This window comes from Loxodonta africana, chromosome 11 (genome assembly GCF_030014295.1).
Source record: "Loxodonta africana isolate mLoxAfr1 chromosome 11, mLoxAfr1.hap2, whole genome shotgun sequence".
Classification (NCBI taxonomy): domain Eukaryota; kingdom Metazoa; phylum Chordata; class Mammalia; order Proboscidea; family Elephantidae; genus Loxodonta; species Loxodonta africana.
The window spans coordinates 72,219,363-72,237,697 of record NC_087352.1 but is presented as its reverse complement, the minus strand read 5'-3'; the positions used below and the strand labels follow the sequence as shown (position 1 = coordinate 72,237,697).

The following is an 18,335-nucleotide window of genomic DNA, read 5'->3' as shown; positions in this document are numbered from 1 at the left end:
TTCTGATCCCTGATATCCCTAGTTCTCTTAACTGTTCTCCAAGGGATTGCTTCCTAATCCTTTGCCATCCTGCCCCCTGCCTCTGGATACACTGTGGTAAGTTAATTCCTTTTTCTAACGTGAAATCTAGAGTTGAAAACACAAATCCAGGTGTGGTTTAACAAGCATTCAATGAAGTAGAACTTACATTCCATATTCTAAACATTAAGCTTATTAGTGTAGTTTAACACTGTACCAGCTACATAACCATGTTAATAAACCCAAAATCAAACCCAGTGCCTTCGAGTCGATTCCGACTCATAGCGACCCTATAGGACAGAGTAGAACTGCCCCACAGAGTTTCAAGGAGCACCTGGCGGATTCGACCTGCTGACCCTTTGGTTAGCACCCGTAGCACTTAACCACACCACCACCAGGGTTTAACCACATTTATAAAAAAAAATCAATGGTTTCTCCCATGAAATTCTGGAAGCCAGGTTCTGACCATATTGATGGAGTTAGCCTGTGAGAATTTAGATGTAGGAATTTGCATTGGAAGTTTTCAGGTAGAAAAAGGGGCGATGAAAACATTACAAAATTTTTACACTGCTCCTCATTCAGTTTGGATGCTATGACCAATGGTCGGACTTGTATAACATCAAATACTTATTAGAGTCATGAGTGAGTTTCAGAGGGTAGCCCTGAATTAGCTGAAGTTGTAAACTGCATACGTGCAGTTTTCAAACTGTTGATAACCAAAAAAAAAAAAAAAAAAGGGTATGAACCTCCACACTTTTACTCTTTTTGATATTTCATGGAGATATATAGATTTTTATATCAAAGAAAACTAAACAAATTTAGCTGTATTATGAAAAGGTAGTGACAATCTCAATAGGAATTAGACTAAAAAAGGATATTTATTGTAGCATAAAGTGCCTAGCATCTAATAAGTTATCAAGATTTATCAAGTTTACTTGATAATGAACTGCATACTTAATATCTGTGCATTTCATTGTATGTAAATTATATCTTAATTGTTAAATGCATAATGGTTTACTAATCCTACAAAATTCTCAAGAACATTTTATCTGGGGTAAGAGGCCGAGATTTTAGAAGAGCTCCATGAATGAAACAAGCTTTGCTCTGAAGTAGTGAGTGGCCTTCTCCATGACCTAACCTAAACATGACCACATCTGAGGGATGCTTTACAGAGAATTCTTGCTTTAGAAAGTTAAGCCTGACAGGATTCTTATTCTGAGATATTACTCTGAATGATATACACCTCTCCTTAAATTTTTGATACTGACTGCTTAAGAGGTTCACATTTTACTTAAACAAATCTGGTACGTGAAATGATATACTCTCCACCAATAAATTAGAATGGCACACTGAAGGTAATGGAGTTAGAGAGTGAGCACTTTTATTAAACAAATAATTTCCAATTTTCTTTGTTGTAAAATTTCCCTCTCATTTGTCACTTAGGCTAAGTTTTCTCAGTAGCCCCCACAAGTATAACTTATTTACCTCCATGTGAACAAATAGTCCTTAGTTTAAAAAAAAAAAAAAAAAAAATTCCACTTCTGTTTGAAATGAAGGGAACAAAATGTACAATAAAACCTGGCTAGCTATAAAACCAAAAACCAAACCCGTTGCTTTTGAGTGGATTCTGACTCATAGCGACCCTATAGGACAGAGTAGAACTGCCCCATAGTTTCCAAGAAGCACCTGGTGGATTCGAACTGCTGACCTTTTGGTTAGCAGCCGTAGCTCTTAATCACTACGCCACCAGGGTTTCCGGCTAGCTATAATGTTGAGGAAAAAAAATCACTTTCACATTTTTTAAGAGACAAAATTGCACATATGCACCTATATAAAACACAACACAAGGGGGTAACAAAATACATCAAAATCTGCCTAATGGTTGTCTTCAAAGGTTGGTGTAAATATGGGTGGTTTTTCAGTATTTTCCATATTTTTTACAATAAGTATGTATTATCTGAGGGGGGAAAAAGGCAAGGACAGAAAAATTTAAACTCCATGTATTGTTTTTATAAGTTGAATTAAACTACTCAGAAGTTCTCAGCTACAGTCATGAGATAAGTAGGGAGTCAAAAGCACTTGGTCATGAGGTTGATACCTACATTTTGCAGATGAGGAAAGATTTTGATATAATTTGTTCATTTCACTCAGTAAATTCTAGAAGACTAACTCCTAATTCCGAGCTCCTTATTTTACTCCACACTCACTAAAAATTGACCTAGAGATCTAAATAGGATGTAAATGTGTACATCTGGCATGGTACAACTGCTGTTTTGGGGTTTTTTTTTTTTCCTCCTCTTCATTTTTTACAACTATGTTTACAATATTTTTAATCTATGATTTTTTTAAGGCTAACAGAAATGCATGAAAATAATATCAGAGGCTGTTTAAGTGGTATTTTATTTTTCAGATTTCCTTTGAAGATACTGCTTAATACCTATCTGCCTCAGTGTTCTCATTCATAAAATGCACATACCTCATCATAGTAACTGCCTCATACAGGGTCATCTGACAGATGTATTATCAGCTACTGAATGGAGACACAGCGCTCCATGCCAGCAGGGATGGAGAAAGCTGTACCATTTGTTCCTCTATCTTTTTTCCTCCTCCCAATTTTCCTTCTCTCCTTTCTTCGTCTTTTTCATTTCTTTCCTCCTAGTTTTTTTTCTCTTGCCTCATTCCGTGTTGTCAAAGGAAAATCAATACATTAATCATTTACAACTGTCCTGTGAAATTTTCAGGTTTGCATTATCTACAAGGCACCTCCAACTTTCACACAAAGTTCACTTTGACACACTATACACTGATAACCCTAAGCAGCTTTTTCGACACCAAATACAGGCTTTCATGCATTAGCTACCAAACAGGTCAAAGCTAAAGCACAATGGAGCTACACTCAGAATTCCAGTTTTGTACAGCAGTGTCTGTGCAGTTATGTAGGTGCTAACCCTTGTGATAACTACCAAGGACAGAAATCAGACACTCTGAGGGTAGCAAATACTTAGGCCCACTGAGATGCTTGCTGGACTTCAGCTGGTTGTGTGCTCCATAGTGAAGAAAAATGCGAAAAGATTCTTTATAATTCTGAATTTGATGCTGAGACTCAGCATCAAAATACTGCAATGATTCAAATGCAAAGGAATTTTGTGGATTCAAAGAGGATATTGTTTCTTTTACATTCATGAAAAGGCAAGAGATGGGAACTTTTACACATCTTTTGCTTTACAGATTGAAGTTGATGAGATCGTCACCAAGATTGACATCATAACCTCCAGCTCAATTCCCTAAAAACTTAACCCTTCTTCCCAGCTTCAAGATCAGTTCTTCCTAACTACTGTTACTTAGCTGAGAAATTATTTTGCCTCTGTTTAATACTTAATCTATGATCTTACTAATTTTATATCTTGAATAATACTCAGGGGCTTTACAAGCATCAGTAATTAACGAATTTTGCAATTAAAAACACTCAGGGAATAAAAACTATCCCTCATAGTATGTCATCTTGTTGCTGAAATCTTTGTATATTTTTACACACATTTTTAGGAATGCATTTTGTGTAGAAGTGGATCACTGTCTCACTACATTAAGTTTAAACTATACCAGTGCCAATTTGTTTTCCAAAATCACACAAAGAATCTAACTTATCCATTGCTCCCACTCTCATCTGCTCTCCCATGCACAGTCATTATGGCTTTGATGCCTTTGCTTATATTGTTTGCTTGCCTAGAATTCCCAAACTTTCCTATGCTCATCAGAATTAAAAAGTGGTTTCTTAAAATATAACAGAGGACACCGTTTTCTGATGGACACTTACAAGTGGAAAATCTCTGGGTGTTTAGGCATCTTCAATAGTTACTTTACATTACTGTGCTGGTTTTCTATTATTTCCTAGGGGAAAGTTCTTCCCTTTGCCATCTTACTGTCTTCCCACAAATGCCTGGTGGTCCCGACAATGCAATCATCTTCATGTAATGGCGGACTATGTACAAAGTGCTTGGACTGTAAGGTGGACTTCCTTTTTCTCTGCTTCAAGGTCCCAAATAAGAACAGACTTCTCACCATTGCTACCTGACCTAAGAAGGGGGGACGCACAGAGGTTAACCCACCTGGTTGTTTCCACAGCAGTACCCTCAATTAAATCACTGTGTTTGCTGTTCAGTCTCCTGCTTCAGGTATCCCACCTCTGGGCATGAACATTCATGTAAATGCCCCCGCCTTTACAAACAATACACTGGAAACTGTGGTTTCTTTCTTCAATTCAATCCTGTCAGTATTCCATCTTCTAGAAGACTGCCATTTCTGGGGCAGCCACAACTTTCCTTCTCTTATTAGAGCAGCACTATTATAAATAGCATGTATTTAAAAAATAATCATTTCCTATATATCTCTCTTCATTTTATCTGTACTTCCCTATTTTTTTAGCAATTTTTTATCAATCTTTAGGAATAGAGCTCTCTGCAACAACAAATTTTCTACATCTGCACTGTCTAGCAGAGAATCCAACAGTCACCTGTGGCTACTGAGCACTTGAAATGTGGCAAATGTTGACAAACTAAACTTTAAAAATTTAATTCAAACAGCACACATGGCTAGTGGTCACGTACTGAACAGTGCATCTCTTTACCTCTCCACATTTCACCCCTCTCAAATCTTCCATTTCTCCTTCTCTCCATTTAATTTCTCACTCCGCATGTCACCCTTCTCTCCATTTTATCTCTCTTATTGTATCTTTATATTATACCTGTTATATATTTATATAATAGTTATTTAACACTATATACATATCTTTATTATATTATTATATATGATAAAGACAGAATATACTAGGCTTTATATATTTATTATATTCTAATATACATTATCTTTTCTCTAAGTTCTAGGAGAAGAGAAGGACTGCAATTCGGTTTACCGTATTAAGACAGAAGTCAAGGGTAGACTGTCTAAGCACCTATTTGGCTTTTTTTTCCCCTATAGAAAAGTGAAAATCTAATTTACATGAGGAAATAACTACCACACTGAATCCAAGTCTCTTAATCTAATCACTTACACTCCAAATACTAGGGGGGGGGGGAAGCAGAAAACAAGTTAGAACAGCTTGATCCCTGAGACAAATTTCAAGAAAACACTAAAAATACCAGAAGGGTGAACAGCAGCAAAGACACTGTACCAAATTTTGAAAAGAGGTAAATTCCAGAAGCAACAGGCAGGCTTGATGCAGATTAGCCAGGACCTTAAAAAAATGACTGAACAGATGATTTAAAAGTACTTAGGAATCTAGTTGGAATCAGTGAGACACTAGGAATGTACTAGTAAAATACATACTTTTTGAGAAAACCACTGCACTATAGAGCATAAGAGTATTGCAGACATCTGACACTCTTTAAGAGTAATCCCATAAACAAGACTTAAATTTCCTGGCTAAATGACAGATACATGCTAGCTAGAAAATCTTCAAGTTCTTTCTTTTAGACTGAAATTTGAAGAACTTATGATGTGCTGGGCACAGTCATGTAAACCTCATGACACCCATATGAAGTAGAAACAATTATTATCCCTATTTTACAAAGAAACTGAGGTAAAAAGAGGCCAAATATTTTGCCCAATGTCACTGAGCTAGTAAGTGGTGGAGGCAGAACTCAAACTCCAGCAATCTAGTTCCAGAACACCCACTATTCACCATAAGTGTTCACTGATAGACCTAAGTATTCACTGATTAACAAATTTAATAAATCTAAGCCCAAAATCAACTGAAAAGATTTCTAACTGTAGGCCTCTGCTTCTAGCCTTACTTCTTCAACACATGAAAATATTTTTACCTATAATTTGGAAAGAGAGAGCTAGCATGTGCTAAAACAAAAGTTAAAAAAAAATTCTATGGGAAGAAACAAGATTAATAAAGATACATGTATTTTAAAAACTAATTATATAAGAATCTGATAAGCAACTCCAAGATTAATTAAAAAATTTAAAGATTATATATTTTACTGGAATTTATTTACACTTTCAAATATTTACTTCCATAATTCCTAAACCCACAGATTAGGAAGAATAAAAAGAGGGGAACAGAAACTGCTTTAAGCAGACCTGTTGGTACCAATCAAAAATATGAGGCCAACAAGAGAAAAATATATTAAAGTTTATAAAAAGTATACAGCAGTTTAATAAGTACTATTTTACAATCACATTAAGTCAGTCTAAACACTCCTGCAGACCCTGACAAGCTTCGGAGGCATGAATATTTTACAGTTACTGATATTCATACTGCTGACTCCGCTTGAGTCATTTTAACAGGGGAACCTGTGCTCACTGTGGCTCCCAGAGACTCAGGAAGATCCCGGGACCACAATAACAGAAGTGGTGCTAGATGGTGTGGCTGGTGTGCTGGCAAAAATAGATGCAAAGTTCCAGTCTGGCCTGGGCTGACTCTGCAAACTGAGAAAACTCTTACACTAACATCTCCTCTGACTCTGGTTCCCCCTAGACTTGCCTTCAGTTGTAGCATCTGTGAACTGGCCAAGTAAAACCTATAATAAATCCCTTTTCAACGAAAACCCTTTGCAGTTTCATCAAGCCAATTCCGACTCATAGGGACTCTACTGGATAGAGTAGAACTGCCCCACATGGCTCCCAAGGCTGTAATCTTTACAGAAGCAGACTGCCGCATCTTTCTCCTGAGGCTGGTCGTTTTACACCGCCAACCTTTCAGTTAGCAGCTGAGTGCTTTAAACACTGCACCACCAGGGTGCCTTCCTTTTTCAACAGAGACCCATAAAAACCTGACAACCAACATTAGACAAGCCTAGATCTCATACTGCAAGGAAGAGTAGTATAACGAAAACGACAGCAACAATGAAAAAACTGTGGGAGATAATAAAGAAAAAAAGGATAGAAGTGAGGAAAAAATGATAAAACAAGCAACAGAGAGCAAAGATTCAGAAGATTCAATATACACAGAACAGAAATTTACAAGAAAGCTTAAAACCTCAAAAAATTGAGAAGTAATAATAAAAGACAATTTAGGTTTTCCCAGTAAAGGGCACACATTGAATACTAAGCAACATTTATGAAAAGAGCGGTATGTGCTAGTCGAAGTTTTTAATGTGAAAGTTAACTGAAAAGAAAAAAAAAAGTAGGCCCAAAGAGAAAAAGAAAAGTGCCCCAGAATTTTATATTCAATCAAGCTGTTGGCTATAGGTCAGCAGAAAGGAAAGCAACTCTCAGGCACACAAGGACTTGCACTGTTTTTGTTGCTCTTCATGACTTTTATATTTTGTGCTTTATTTTGATGCAGTTGACTGGAATACCTTTTTAAGTAAATTTCTTCTAGGAATTTATAAGAAAATTACCATACATGTAAGCAAAGATGCTAAAAAGTGATTCAAAAAATATCTTTCAATAGCAAGGAACTGAAGTAGCATAAATGCTCGACAATAGTCGGTTAAAGAAATAATACCTCCATAAAACAGAACATGATTTAACTATTGAAAAGGGAATTTTTATAATCACGCAGAAATGTTTACATTAAACGTGTTAAGAGTGTATAAAGAAAGCATGTATAGTATGATTCTATGCCTCCAAATCTCATCAAAGTTTATTTAAGGAGTGGTGAGATTCTATATGGTACTGTGTGTGCTTATCAATGGTTTCTAAATGATGATGAGCACATATTGGTTTTGAAATTAAAACAAGAATTGACCTATCTAAAAACAAAACATCGTTTTTGTCCTCAATCCAGTCCCTTAGTTTTGGTCAATGACAGAATCAGTCCCCTCATGGTCCAGATTCAAAATTTCTTAGATTTCTCCTACTCTTCTACTCTCAGACCCAATCAACAATTACCTTGATGCAACTCTTCCCTACATCTGCCCATTCCTTGTCTTACTGCTACTGTCCACTAGAGAGATCAGTTTTTTTTTTTGTTCTTTTTCATTACGCTTTAAGTGAAAGTTTACAAATCAAGTTAGTCTCTCACACAAAAACTCATACACACCTTGCTGTGTACTCCTAGTTACTCTCCCCCTAATGAGACAGCACACTCCTCCTCTCCACCCTGTATTCCCTGTGTCCATTCAGCCAGCTCCTGTCCCCCCTCCCTTCTCGTCTTGCCTCCAGACAGGAGCTGCCCACATAGTCTCATGTGTCTACTTGAGCCAAGAAGCTCACTCCTCACTAGTATCATTTTCTGTCTTATAGTCCAATCCAATCCCTCTCTGAACAGTTGGCCAAGCCATATTAACTACTATGCTCAGTCCAGTGCAACCAAAGATCATATCATTATTACTCTCTTGTTACTGACGTGTTTACACCTTTTCTCCTCACCCAAATTTAACCTATCCCTCAGAGTAGGCTCAAATTCCACTCTTTTACATATTGTAATGTAAAAGAAAGAACACCATATTAAAACTAACTTCATTTGTAGCTCCAGTTCTTCCACTAGGCAGCACTGTGACTCTTCACAAACTCAGTACTTATGTACTGCTGAGTACTGTTCATTTGTCATGCATTTGTTATTCTCCTACTGAAGGAGGAAAAAAAGGCAAACTGCTAAAATAATTTTACAAATTGATTACTCTTTTGTTCAAAGTGCTCAGATATAGGTATTCTAGAAACTAGACTCCTTGAATACAAAGTCCATTTAAGTCTTTTTAAGTACTGGACTATACTAATACGACTCAAATTGGTTAACCTATTGTGCTGGATGTAATTTTCCTCAAAACTCTAAAATATATTTTAATTATTTTCATTTATTAAAGCATCATTTTTCTTCTAGTTACAAAATAAGTTACCAATTTAAAATGTACAAACCTTATGTACCAAATAAATAAAAACTCATTATTGAGTAGATTCTGACTCACTGTGAACCTAAAGGACATAGTAGAAATGCCCCTTAGGGTTCTGAAGGCTGTAAATCTTTATGGAAGCGGACTGCCACATCTTTCTTCTGTGGAGAGCCTGGTGGGTAGGAACTACAGACCATTCTGTTAGCGGCTGAGTGCCTAACCACCGATCCCCTGGGCTTCTTCACAAGCCTTATATGCCTCTTCCAAATTATGTCTTCAGTGGCCTACTATACTATTATTTATTCATTCAACAAACACCTGATTACCTACCACATAAGAAGTACTGCTCTAGGCATTGAGGAATATGGCAATAAACATGAAAAACAAAACAAGGCTCTTCCTTTCACGAAGCTTAAATTCTAGTGCCAGGGACAGGTGATAACTAAGTTTACAAATTAACAAAGTTTTAAAATTTCAAAGAGTGATAAGTACCACAGAGGGCTCAGAATAAAGGGCAGGTGGAACCAAAAGACAGGGCTAGAGAAGGGATCTCTGAAGAGGTGACCCAGGAACATAAACTGGAAAGAAAAAAGAACCAGGCAAGTAAAGATCAGGAAGCAAGAGCATTCCAGCTACTCTTAAGTGATCAGCAAACACCGTGATGTGAGAACGTGCTTCAAGGTGGTGTCAAATGCAGACCCATGACTAGCAATCTCATAGACCATGTATGGGGTTTAAAATAAGATCCAAAAGTGTAATATTCAGAAGCATGGAGTTTTAAGCAGGACTGTGATGGGACCTGATTTCTTTTCAAAAAATCATTCTGGCTACCATGTTGTAGAGAGTTAATAGAGGGAGCAGAAGATCAGTTGTTAATAATACAGGCAATATGTGACAACCACTTAGACAAGGGTGGTTTGGCAGCAGTTGTGAAAAACACATATTATGGCTCTACTTAAAAAAAAAAAAAAAAATTCCAGTTTATATGGCAGGTTGAAGTCATGTTCCTTCTGAAAAAGCCACTAAAATGATAAGGCAAAAGCCCACAAGGAGATAGGAAAGAAGACCACAGTATACTGATGTCAAGGAAGTTTTGGAAGACAGAAAACACTGAAACGGGATAGTGAACAAAAAAAATGACATTCATCCTGAGAAACTCTAAAAAGACTCAGGACTTTGAGCTACCAAGTCCTGGAAAAATAACAGTGAGTCTTAAGGTTGACAATAAGGCTGATTCAAAACATGTACATGAATTTGCTAAAACCCTTAACCCATAGAGTCAAAAGATGGGAGGTAATAAACTGAGCCAAAGGATATGTGCATTTGGGGACCTGAAGCACAGAGGTAATAGGTAAAGTGCTGCTCTGGACACAGATGCCTGTATTATCTCCCAGGAAAATTAGAGGTGTTTTCTCTGGAGAAAATGAATAGTTTCAGAGAGAAGACCTACAGATGATGATTATTTGGGAGTCACCAAAGAAGTGAATCACTTAGAGACAACGCTAAGTAAATAATTAGGGAATTTCTAATTCACAAAAATGTTACTTAAAATATTAAATATGAAGGCAAAATGATAAGTGGGTGAAAAAGAATGTAAAAGCTAATATACACAATAATCACAATTAGCTAAAATTATCAACATGAATACTAGAAGTCATTCAAGAGGATGTGGTACAAAGAGTATCACTGTTGGTGTCAGAAGGGTCTTGGCTGAACGCAGAGAATACCAGAAAGATGTTTACCTATGTTTTATCAACTATGCAAAGGCATTCAACTGTGTAAATCATAATAAATTATAGATAACATTACAAATAATGGGAATTCCAGAACACTTAATTGTGCTCATATGGAACCTATACATAAATCGAGGCAGTTCGAACAGAACAAGGGTATAAAATCAGAAAAGGTGCGTGGCAGGATTGTACGACCTTACTTATCCAATCTGTGCACTGAGCAAATAATCAGAGAAGCTGAACTATATCAAGGAAAATGTGGCATCAGGATTGGAGGAAGACTAACAACCTACGATACGCAGATATAATCTTGCCTGCTGAAAGTGAAGAGGACTTGAAACACTGATGAAGATCAAAGACTACAGCTTTCAGTATGGACTGTACCTCAACATAAAGAAAAAAATTTCCTCACATCTGGACCAATAAACATCACAATAAGTGGCAAAGAAATTTAGGTTGTCAAGGATTTCATTCTACTTGGATAAACAATTAATGCCCATAGAAGCAGCAGTCAAGAAATCAAACGACACATTGCATTAGGCACATCTACTGCAAAAAGCCTCTTTAAAATGTTAAGAAGCAAAGATGTCACTTTGAAGACTAAAGCACACCTGACCCAAGCCATGGTCTTTACAATAGCTTCATATGCATGTGAGAGCTGTATGATGAAAAAGGAAGACTGGAGAACTGGCTTGAATTTTGGTGTTGGAGAAGAATACTGACTATTCTATGGACTGCCAGAGGAACAAAGAAATCAATTTTGGAGAAAGTATAGCCAGAATGCTTCTTAGAAGTAAGGATGGCAAGAACTCATCTTATTTACTTTGGATACATCATTAGGAAAGATCAATCATGAGAAAAGGCCATTATGTTTGGTAAAGTGGAGGGTCAGTGAAAATGGAAACCTTCCATGAGATAGACTGACATGGTGGCTGCAATGGGCTCAAACAGGAATGGTTGCGGGGATGGTGTAGGACCGGACATTTCATTATGTTATACACAAGGTCCCCATGAGTTGGGGCCCACTCGATGGCAACTAACAGCAACTACAGGCCAATAAAATAGAAAAGGGACTAAGTTCTTATGTATACACAGGAATTAAATATGACAGAAATGGCATTTCACGACAGTAGTAAAGTGACTGAGTCACTGATTAATCATGAATAAATGCTGAGCAGACATTTTACTATCACTTTGAAAAAAGCAGTTTCGTATCATAAACAAAAATTCCAAATAGATAAAATTATTTAATGCGGAAAAAACTTTGAAAAATAGCAGAATATACGTGTAGGTATAAATTGAGAAGGCCATCTTAAGTATATCCAGAAATCCTAGGATCTATAAAGGCAAAGACAGATTTTCCTACATAAAGTTAGAACCAAATAGAAAAACGGTCCAAAGGATACAAACAGGGAATTTGCAGGACAAATAAAAGTTAATATATTTAAATGAAGGCCAATTTGAGTGAAAAAAATACCTTTGTACCCTATCGGATACACAAAAATTGAAAAGACCACTGACACACAGTGGGACAAAGTGTTTGGCGGGCTTGAGGCACACTATCAAAACTTAAACATCCATTCCCTTTGTCCCAGCTAGTCTGAGAATCAATCCTGCAGATATACTTGCACAACTAAGCAAACCTGCCCCAACAGGATGTTCTCTGTAGCACTGCCTGTAATGCATAAAACTGTCAGCAACCTGACACCATTAAGAGGTATAGACTTAAACTATACAACACTCATACTATGAATATACTGTGCATCATTTTTTAAATGAGGCAGATGTAAATATCCTAAGATTGCAAAAGAAAAAGACTTGTCCTCTCTGACATGCTTTCCAACCCTGACTTACAGAATTTGAGGCCTTGATTTAATTTCTTCTTTAAGGAGTCAGCAAATTGTGATTTTCAATTTCCTATGTAGAGGCTAGCAATTTAAAATAGGTCAATATATCTATAAGAGATTTCATAAAAAATGTGTATACCTTTCAAAAAACAATTTCTCAAACGCTCATTTTTAAAATAATGAAAACAAACACAGTTTAAAATGCATGCTTCCTTATACCATACGTATCATGAAAAAGTATTCAAAATTGAGCACCAAAGACTGGAGATTATCTTACTGAATATGGAATCATTTTTATCTCTATATTGCCCTTTCTCCAAAAATATGAAAACCAAATGCCATTTCAGTTCTCCCTATCTATGTATGCCTTCTAAGGCAGTAAGTCAGGGGAATACTTTATGCAGTACTTTCAACTTCTGAACGGTGAAATACGATTCCTATAGCAATCTGTGAAACTGATTTTATGAATATAAACTGAATTTATTAATAGCCTATATTTTAGCAGTTATCTCCTCAGTAACCAACTAAAGTTTGTCACTAGTTTCAAAAACCATGACTAATGATTTCCAAAATTTTTCAGAACACTTCATGTTTTCATTCACTGCAAATGCTTTAATAGTGGCCTCCTGAAGTATGAAATATCCAATTCCTGAACCGACGCTTTAAATTTATGCCCCATTTTCAAAAAAAGAGTAACTAATGATACATCAGTACCCGATCAATCACAGCTGACGTTCAAAGATAACTTAAAACTATTTATAGTATCGCGGCTGATGTGGAAAGTATAAATCCTGACCTCTCCGCCTAAACTTCAAAGTGAAACCACCTACTTGGTATAAAAAATGTCTAAATGTCTCAAGTAATTTTCACACATTCTACCAGGAATCACTTAGCTCTAAATGGCAATTTACAAAGACTTCTGTGAACTTTCAAGTTTATGTAGAAATCAAAATATTTCTTCACTTGCGAAAAATGTTTTTAACATTATTAGATGTTTCTTTAAACATGATAAAATCCAGTCATGCTGAACAAGAAAATTCCTAGATCACTTTGAGACAGTGATTACCTCTAAGGAGGGAGGGGGCAGAAAGGGATGGACAGAGAACGGTTTAGCTTTTGCTGTAATCTTACATTACTTTAAGTAAAAATATTGGCTGCAAATATGTCTTTTCTGATGCAGTGCACTGACCTGACTCTGGAAGCAGAGTCCCTGGGTTCTAAACAATTCACTAGAGCTCTTTGTTGCCTTGGGCCAGTTATTTAATCGCCATATGCCTCAGTTTCCTTATCTGTAAAATAGGGTAATAACACTTCCTGCAATGTAGGATTGGTGTTAAGATTAAGTGACTTATTATATGTGAAGTGCTTAGAACAGTACCTGACACATGGTAAATGCCATCATTATTATTCTCATCAGTCTCACTAACTACGACCATCAACAACTATGAAATCTGGCTGGAAGACACTAGGGAAAGAGGGAGGTGAGGGTGGTGGTGGTATCTATTTTTTACACTTATATTTTAAACATAAATTCTATATTTGTATCCAGTGATAAATGACCAATGGCACAAGTGAAAAAGCAGTATAAAGTAGAGAAATAAAGTTCAGTCTTCTCTTCAATTTTCAAAAACAGGAGACAATACAAGCTTTGGAGTTTCATATTTATTTTTAGCAGGAAGAATATGCTAGCAAATGGTGCTGACATCGTTAGAAGATACGCCCATGTCCAATACCTGCAACAGAAGCTTGACAGAAGTTAAAGAAACCATACCAAAAGACTAAAGACAAAAATTGTATATGACATTACTTACCCTTAATTCTGTTAACAATAAAACAAGTAACAATATTAAGATTGAAGTTCCATCACAAGATCAAAAACTAGCAAGTTAAAAATCAAATTTGGACTTGGTTTGTGAACTTTCACTTAAAGCATAATAAAAATTTTCTAAAAAATCACATTTGTCTTTTAAACAAAAATTCCATCTTTCCTTTCTTTACAGAAGTGGGCAATCTTGTCAAAGGTATAGCATGGTGCCAACAACTACTCTCCAAGGGCCTATCTTACATGTGAGTGGAGGAGGAACAGATTGAGAAGGCGTAGTACTAAATGAATAGCTAAAAATTTGGGGTGGTAGAGCTTTGCTGCTGATACTCACATAGTGCTCAGGTAACTGCTCTCACTGGTAGCAATGGCAATCCAACCTAAGCACCACCTTTGGCACAATTAGGGACTGCTGAACTAAGAACTAATCATTAATGAATAAAATCAACTTAACAGAGGCAGTTATCATGGCATACCTACAAATTTACAGTGAACTGTCTCTAAATAAAGCAATCCAGACAAATTGGAAATTCTCTTATATAGAATAAGAAAGTGCTAAGCTGTAAACAATTTAAACAAGAACTAGTCAACCATACAGTCGCTATGAGTCAGAAATTGCCTCGACGGCAATGGGTCTGGTTGGTTTTTGGGTAGTTAACTGAAAGATTCATTTAAACAGGATCAAATATGGCTCACCCACCCCTGACAATGACTACTCAGTTCAAAGGAAATATGAATATTTCTTTCTTTCTTTTTTTTTTACCCTCTGCATTCTGAGGCTTCTCATCAACAGTATTGTTACTCAAATTAGAAAAGGAGCAATGACTCTATACCCAAGGGTGTGCAAGAGCCAAGTGAGAGTAGTTAAGCACAAGAATCTGGGGTGGAACAAAAGAGTAATTCAAAGACTATTCTCCTAAGCAAAATCAATGAATTGTTAAGGGGGAAGGGAGATGGGGACTAGCATACTCACAACAAATTCAACACCCAGAAAAAGTCTTTGCATTTTTTAATTGTATACCTATAGGGTCGCTATGAGTCGGAATAGACTCGATGGCAACAGGTATACATAAAAGACTGCACGCATTTAGAATAAAAAAATAGGAATTAATAAATCCACCCATAATTTACTGCAGTTAACATCAGACTTTATACCAACTGCTATTTTCCCATTATTTTATTCTTGAAGATAAGGGTTTAAAGTAATAAATTATTATTGCATGGAATTTCATACGAATAAAAATGTAATTCTGCTGACTTCAAATTTCTAAGTTTACTTAGGCAGGTCGATCTGGTTCAAATAGAAGGAAACCCGTTTATGTAAGGAGCAGCTTACCTGGGCCACTGTCTAAAAGGGTATATGTACAAAAATATGCAAAATGTGTGGGTACATTAAGACACCTTAAAATTCCTACTGAAAAGTAAAATAAATAAGCACTAAAGAAGGAAAAGGTTTACGCACTTCCAATTTATGCTCTTTCTCTGCAAGGGCTTCCTTTTGACAACGAAGAAACTCTGCTAACATTCGAGTGAGTTGCTTCCTATCATCTATTTCTGCAGCCAGTCTGCCATTGTAATCTGCCAGCAACATACAAGCATCCTCTACCATTTTAGAAAGCCTTTCTCCAGATTCTTTATCTAAAAAAAGCACAAAGTAAAATTGTTATACAACAGAAACAATGCCATATGCTATTCCCTCACCCCCACTCCCAAAAGAGTTCTGATCATATTTTCTTTTCTTACCTGTTATTTTATCTAGTAGGGATACTTCTTGGACTTCAACAGGTAAAGACGCTATCCTCTGATGAACTGCTGCATCACCTGAAGCTGCATTTTCTAGATCTTGTAATGCTCTAACAAGATCTAGAGTCTAAAAAGTTACACAACTTCAGAACCAAAATAAACACATTAAACTACAAAAAACTTGAAATTTTTTCATATACTTTAATCCTTACGAACTATTTACTAGTTCAAAGTTTCAAACATAAACTGTTTTAGGAAACAGTCCATTTCTTTATATATTAAGAAAAAGAGGCTACACCATACTAGGTGTTGGAAATATAAATGAATCAGGTCCCTAGGCCCTCAGGCCTCCACAGGTCCTCCAGCGGTGAACCAATATTTATAGTGAAAATTCAAGTTCTTCTCCATGGTGACCAAATGGGCTTCAGCATTCAGTTTTTAATCCAACAGGTAGCTTGGCTCAGGTCTTAGCTGAGAGTCCTGGTCTGATTCTTTCTGCTTCCCTAGTACTCAGGCTGATTTAAAGCTACAGTTCTATGGAGTAATTGGTTGTATCTTTCCTTCAAGTTCCTTTCATGGGGGAAGATAGCCTCACCTCACCTATGGTTTCATGCACTGCGTTTGGGTTCAGTCCTCCAAATCCCACAGAGCACTTTGAGTTCTTGTTATCCTACAGGATACTAACTTCTGGCAACTCATGTCTGCTTCTGGAGCAGAGCTTAGCAGAAACCAGGCTTTGGCCCAGCATAGCCAGTTGTACATGCTTCTGTACAATTTCTAGCAGGGGTGATAGTCACCGTGTTTTATAGTTCAGCCTTCATTTTCTTTTAAATTATACCTGTCTCTCCTATATGTTTGAAACAGAGAAAGAGGAGGCTTAAAAACTCAATACCCACTTAATGAAAAGTTCAAATGTCTTTCTGGAATTCACTTGATGGTTAAGGAATGCTATACTGTATCAACCTAGGAGGCCATGGAGGATTAAGATAATGATTCTAATCCATCTTGTTTTTTCATAGAACTGCATGGTTCTATATAGTTCCACAGGACTGTATGAATATATACTTGCCATCCTAACACACACCACCCATTGCTGTCAAGTAGATTCCGACTCATAGCGACCCTACAGGGCAGAGGAGAACAGCCCCACGGAGTTTCCAAGGAGCACCTGGTGGATTCAAGCTGCCAGCCTCTTGGTTAGCAGCCCTAGCACTTAACCACTACGCCACTCTAATACCCATTTTTTTTTTTTTTTTTCATATTTAAAAGCAAAAATACGTAGAGGGGCAGTATTTATCTCTAAGAATGAAATATTTAATATACTTAAATCATGTAATAAAATAAAACCCACTGCCTTTGAGTCGATTCCAACTCACAGAGACCCTATAGGACACAGCAGACCCTCCCCATAGGATTCTCAAAGCTGTAAACCACCACTGAAGCAGACAGCCACATCTTTCTCCGGCGGAGCTGCTCGTGGATTCAAACTGCTGACCTTTTGGTTAGCAGCCAACAGCTTTAACAACTGTGCCACCAGGGCTCCTCTATAATAAAAGCCTTATTAAATAATGTTTTATTTATTTAAAAGGAAATTTTAAGTAGTGGCTTTCTCACCACACATAATCATACTTAGCAATTAGGTCTCGTCTTTCTATGTAAAATATGATTGCCCAATATACACAATATGAACATAAACAATTTGTTAACCAGAAAAGAGAGATTCATGTAGTTTCTTTTTTGCACCTAAAATTGTAATAAAATCAATTTACAAAAATAAAACACCAAAATTAATAAAGCTCAGAGGCCACATGTACTTAAAATAACAGTTCTCTTAATAAAGAAAAACTTCTACCTGTGGTGGTTCACTTGGAGATCCCAGGGAGGAACAGTTTTCATTTTCATCCACCTTTATCTGTTCATAAGTTCGCTTCCTAGGTTTCTTATCACCATCTACAATGAAAGATCATTTAAGTTTTAATGAAAGAATACATTTTATTGAAGAGATTATGATAAAAAATTACATACTTACACAGAGCTTGTTTAAGTTGTTCTAACACATCATTTTCGTAAACAGACCTTTCTTCCCAAATAGATAAAACTCTTCCAAGGTGTTTCTTACAACTTTCATCAGTTTCACTAAAGAAAAAAAAAAATATAGTAACAATAAAAAAAAATCATGCTATTGAAAATGTAATGGTGAAAATTCTAAATATAATCAGACATTCATTCTCTGAAAATAACTGTCCAAATGTTTACTGAGCACCACTACGTGGCCAGCAGTACGGGGGTGAGATGATCAAGACAAACATATGCCTGGCTTTCTTGAAAGAGCTTATCATTACACAAAAAATTACAAAAGCCACAAAAGCATTAGTACCAGCTATTTGGGGTT

The 18,335-nt window shown here is 36.5% G+C and overlaps 1 protein-coding gene across 2 annotated transcripts in view; it reads right to left on the bottom strand.

The window, feature by feature from the left end:
* The window catches only part of RPRD1A (regulation of nuclear pre-mRNA domain containing 1A), a 72,936-nt gene that overhangs the window by 16,955 nt on the left and 37,646 nt on the right, over positions 1 to 18,335 (bottom strand). The window contains exons 3-7 of one of the 2 annotated variants that reach the window (XM_064294601.1): positions 17,973 to 18,079; positions 17,796 to 17,893; positions 15,944 to 16,070; positions 15,663 to 15,838; positions 1,578 to 14,111 (exon numbers count right to left, since the gene is read on the bottom strand). In XM_064294601.1, the coding sequence (XP_064150671.1) occupies positions 14,064 to 14,111; positions 15,663 to 15,838; positions 15,944 to 16,070; positions 17,796 to 17,893; positions 17,973 to 18,079 (556 nt within the window). In that variant the 3' untranslated portion in view covers positions 1,578 to 14,063. Of the gene's footprint in view, positions 1 to 1,577; positions 14,112 to 15,662; positions 15,839 to 15,943; positions 16,071 to 17,795; positions 17,894 to 17,972; positions 18,080 to 18,335 lie in introns of those variants that run through there. The other variant, XM_003406325.4, reaches the window with a different exon arrangement.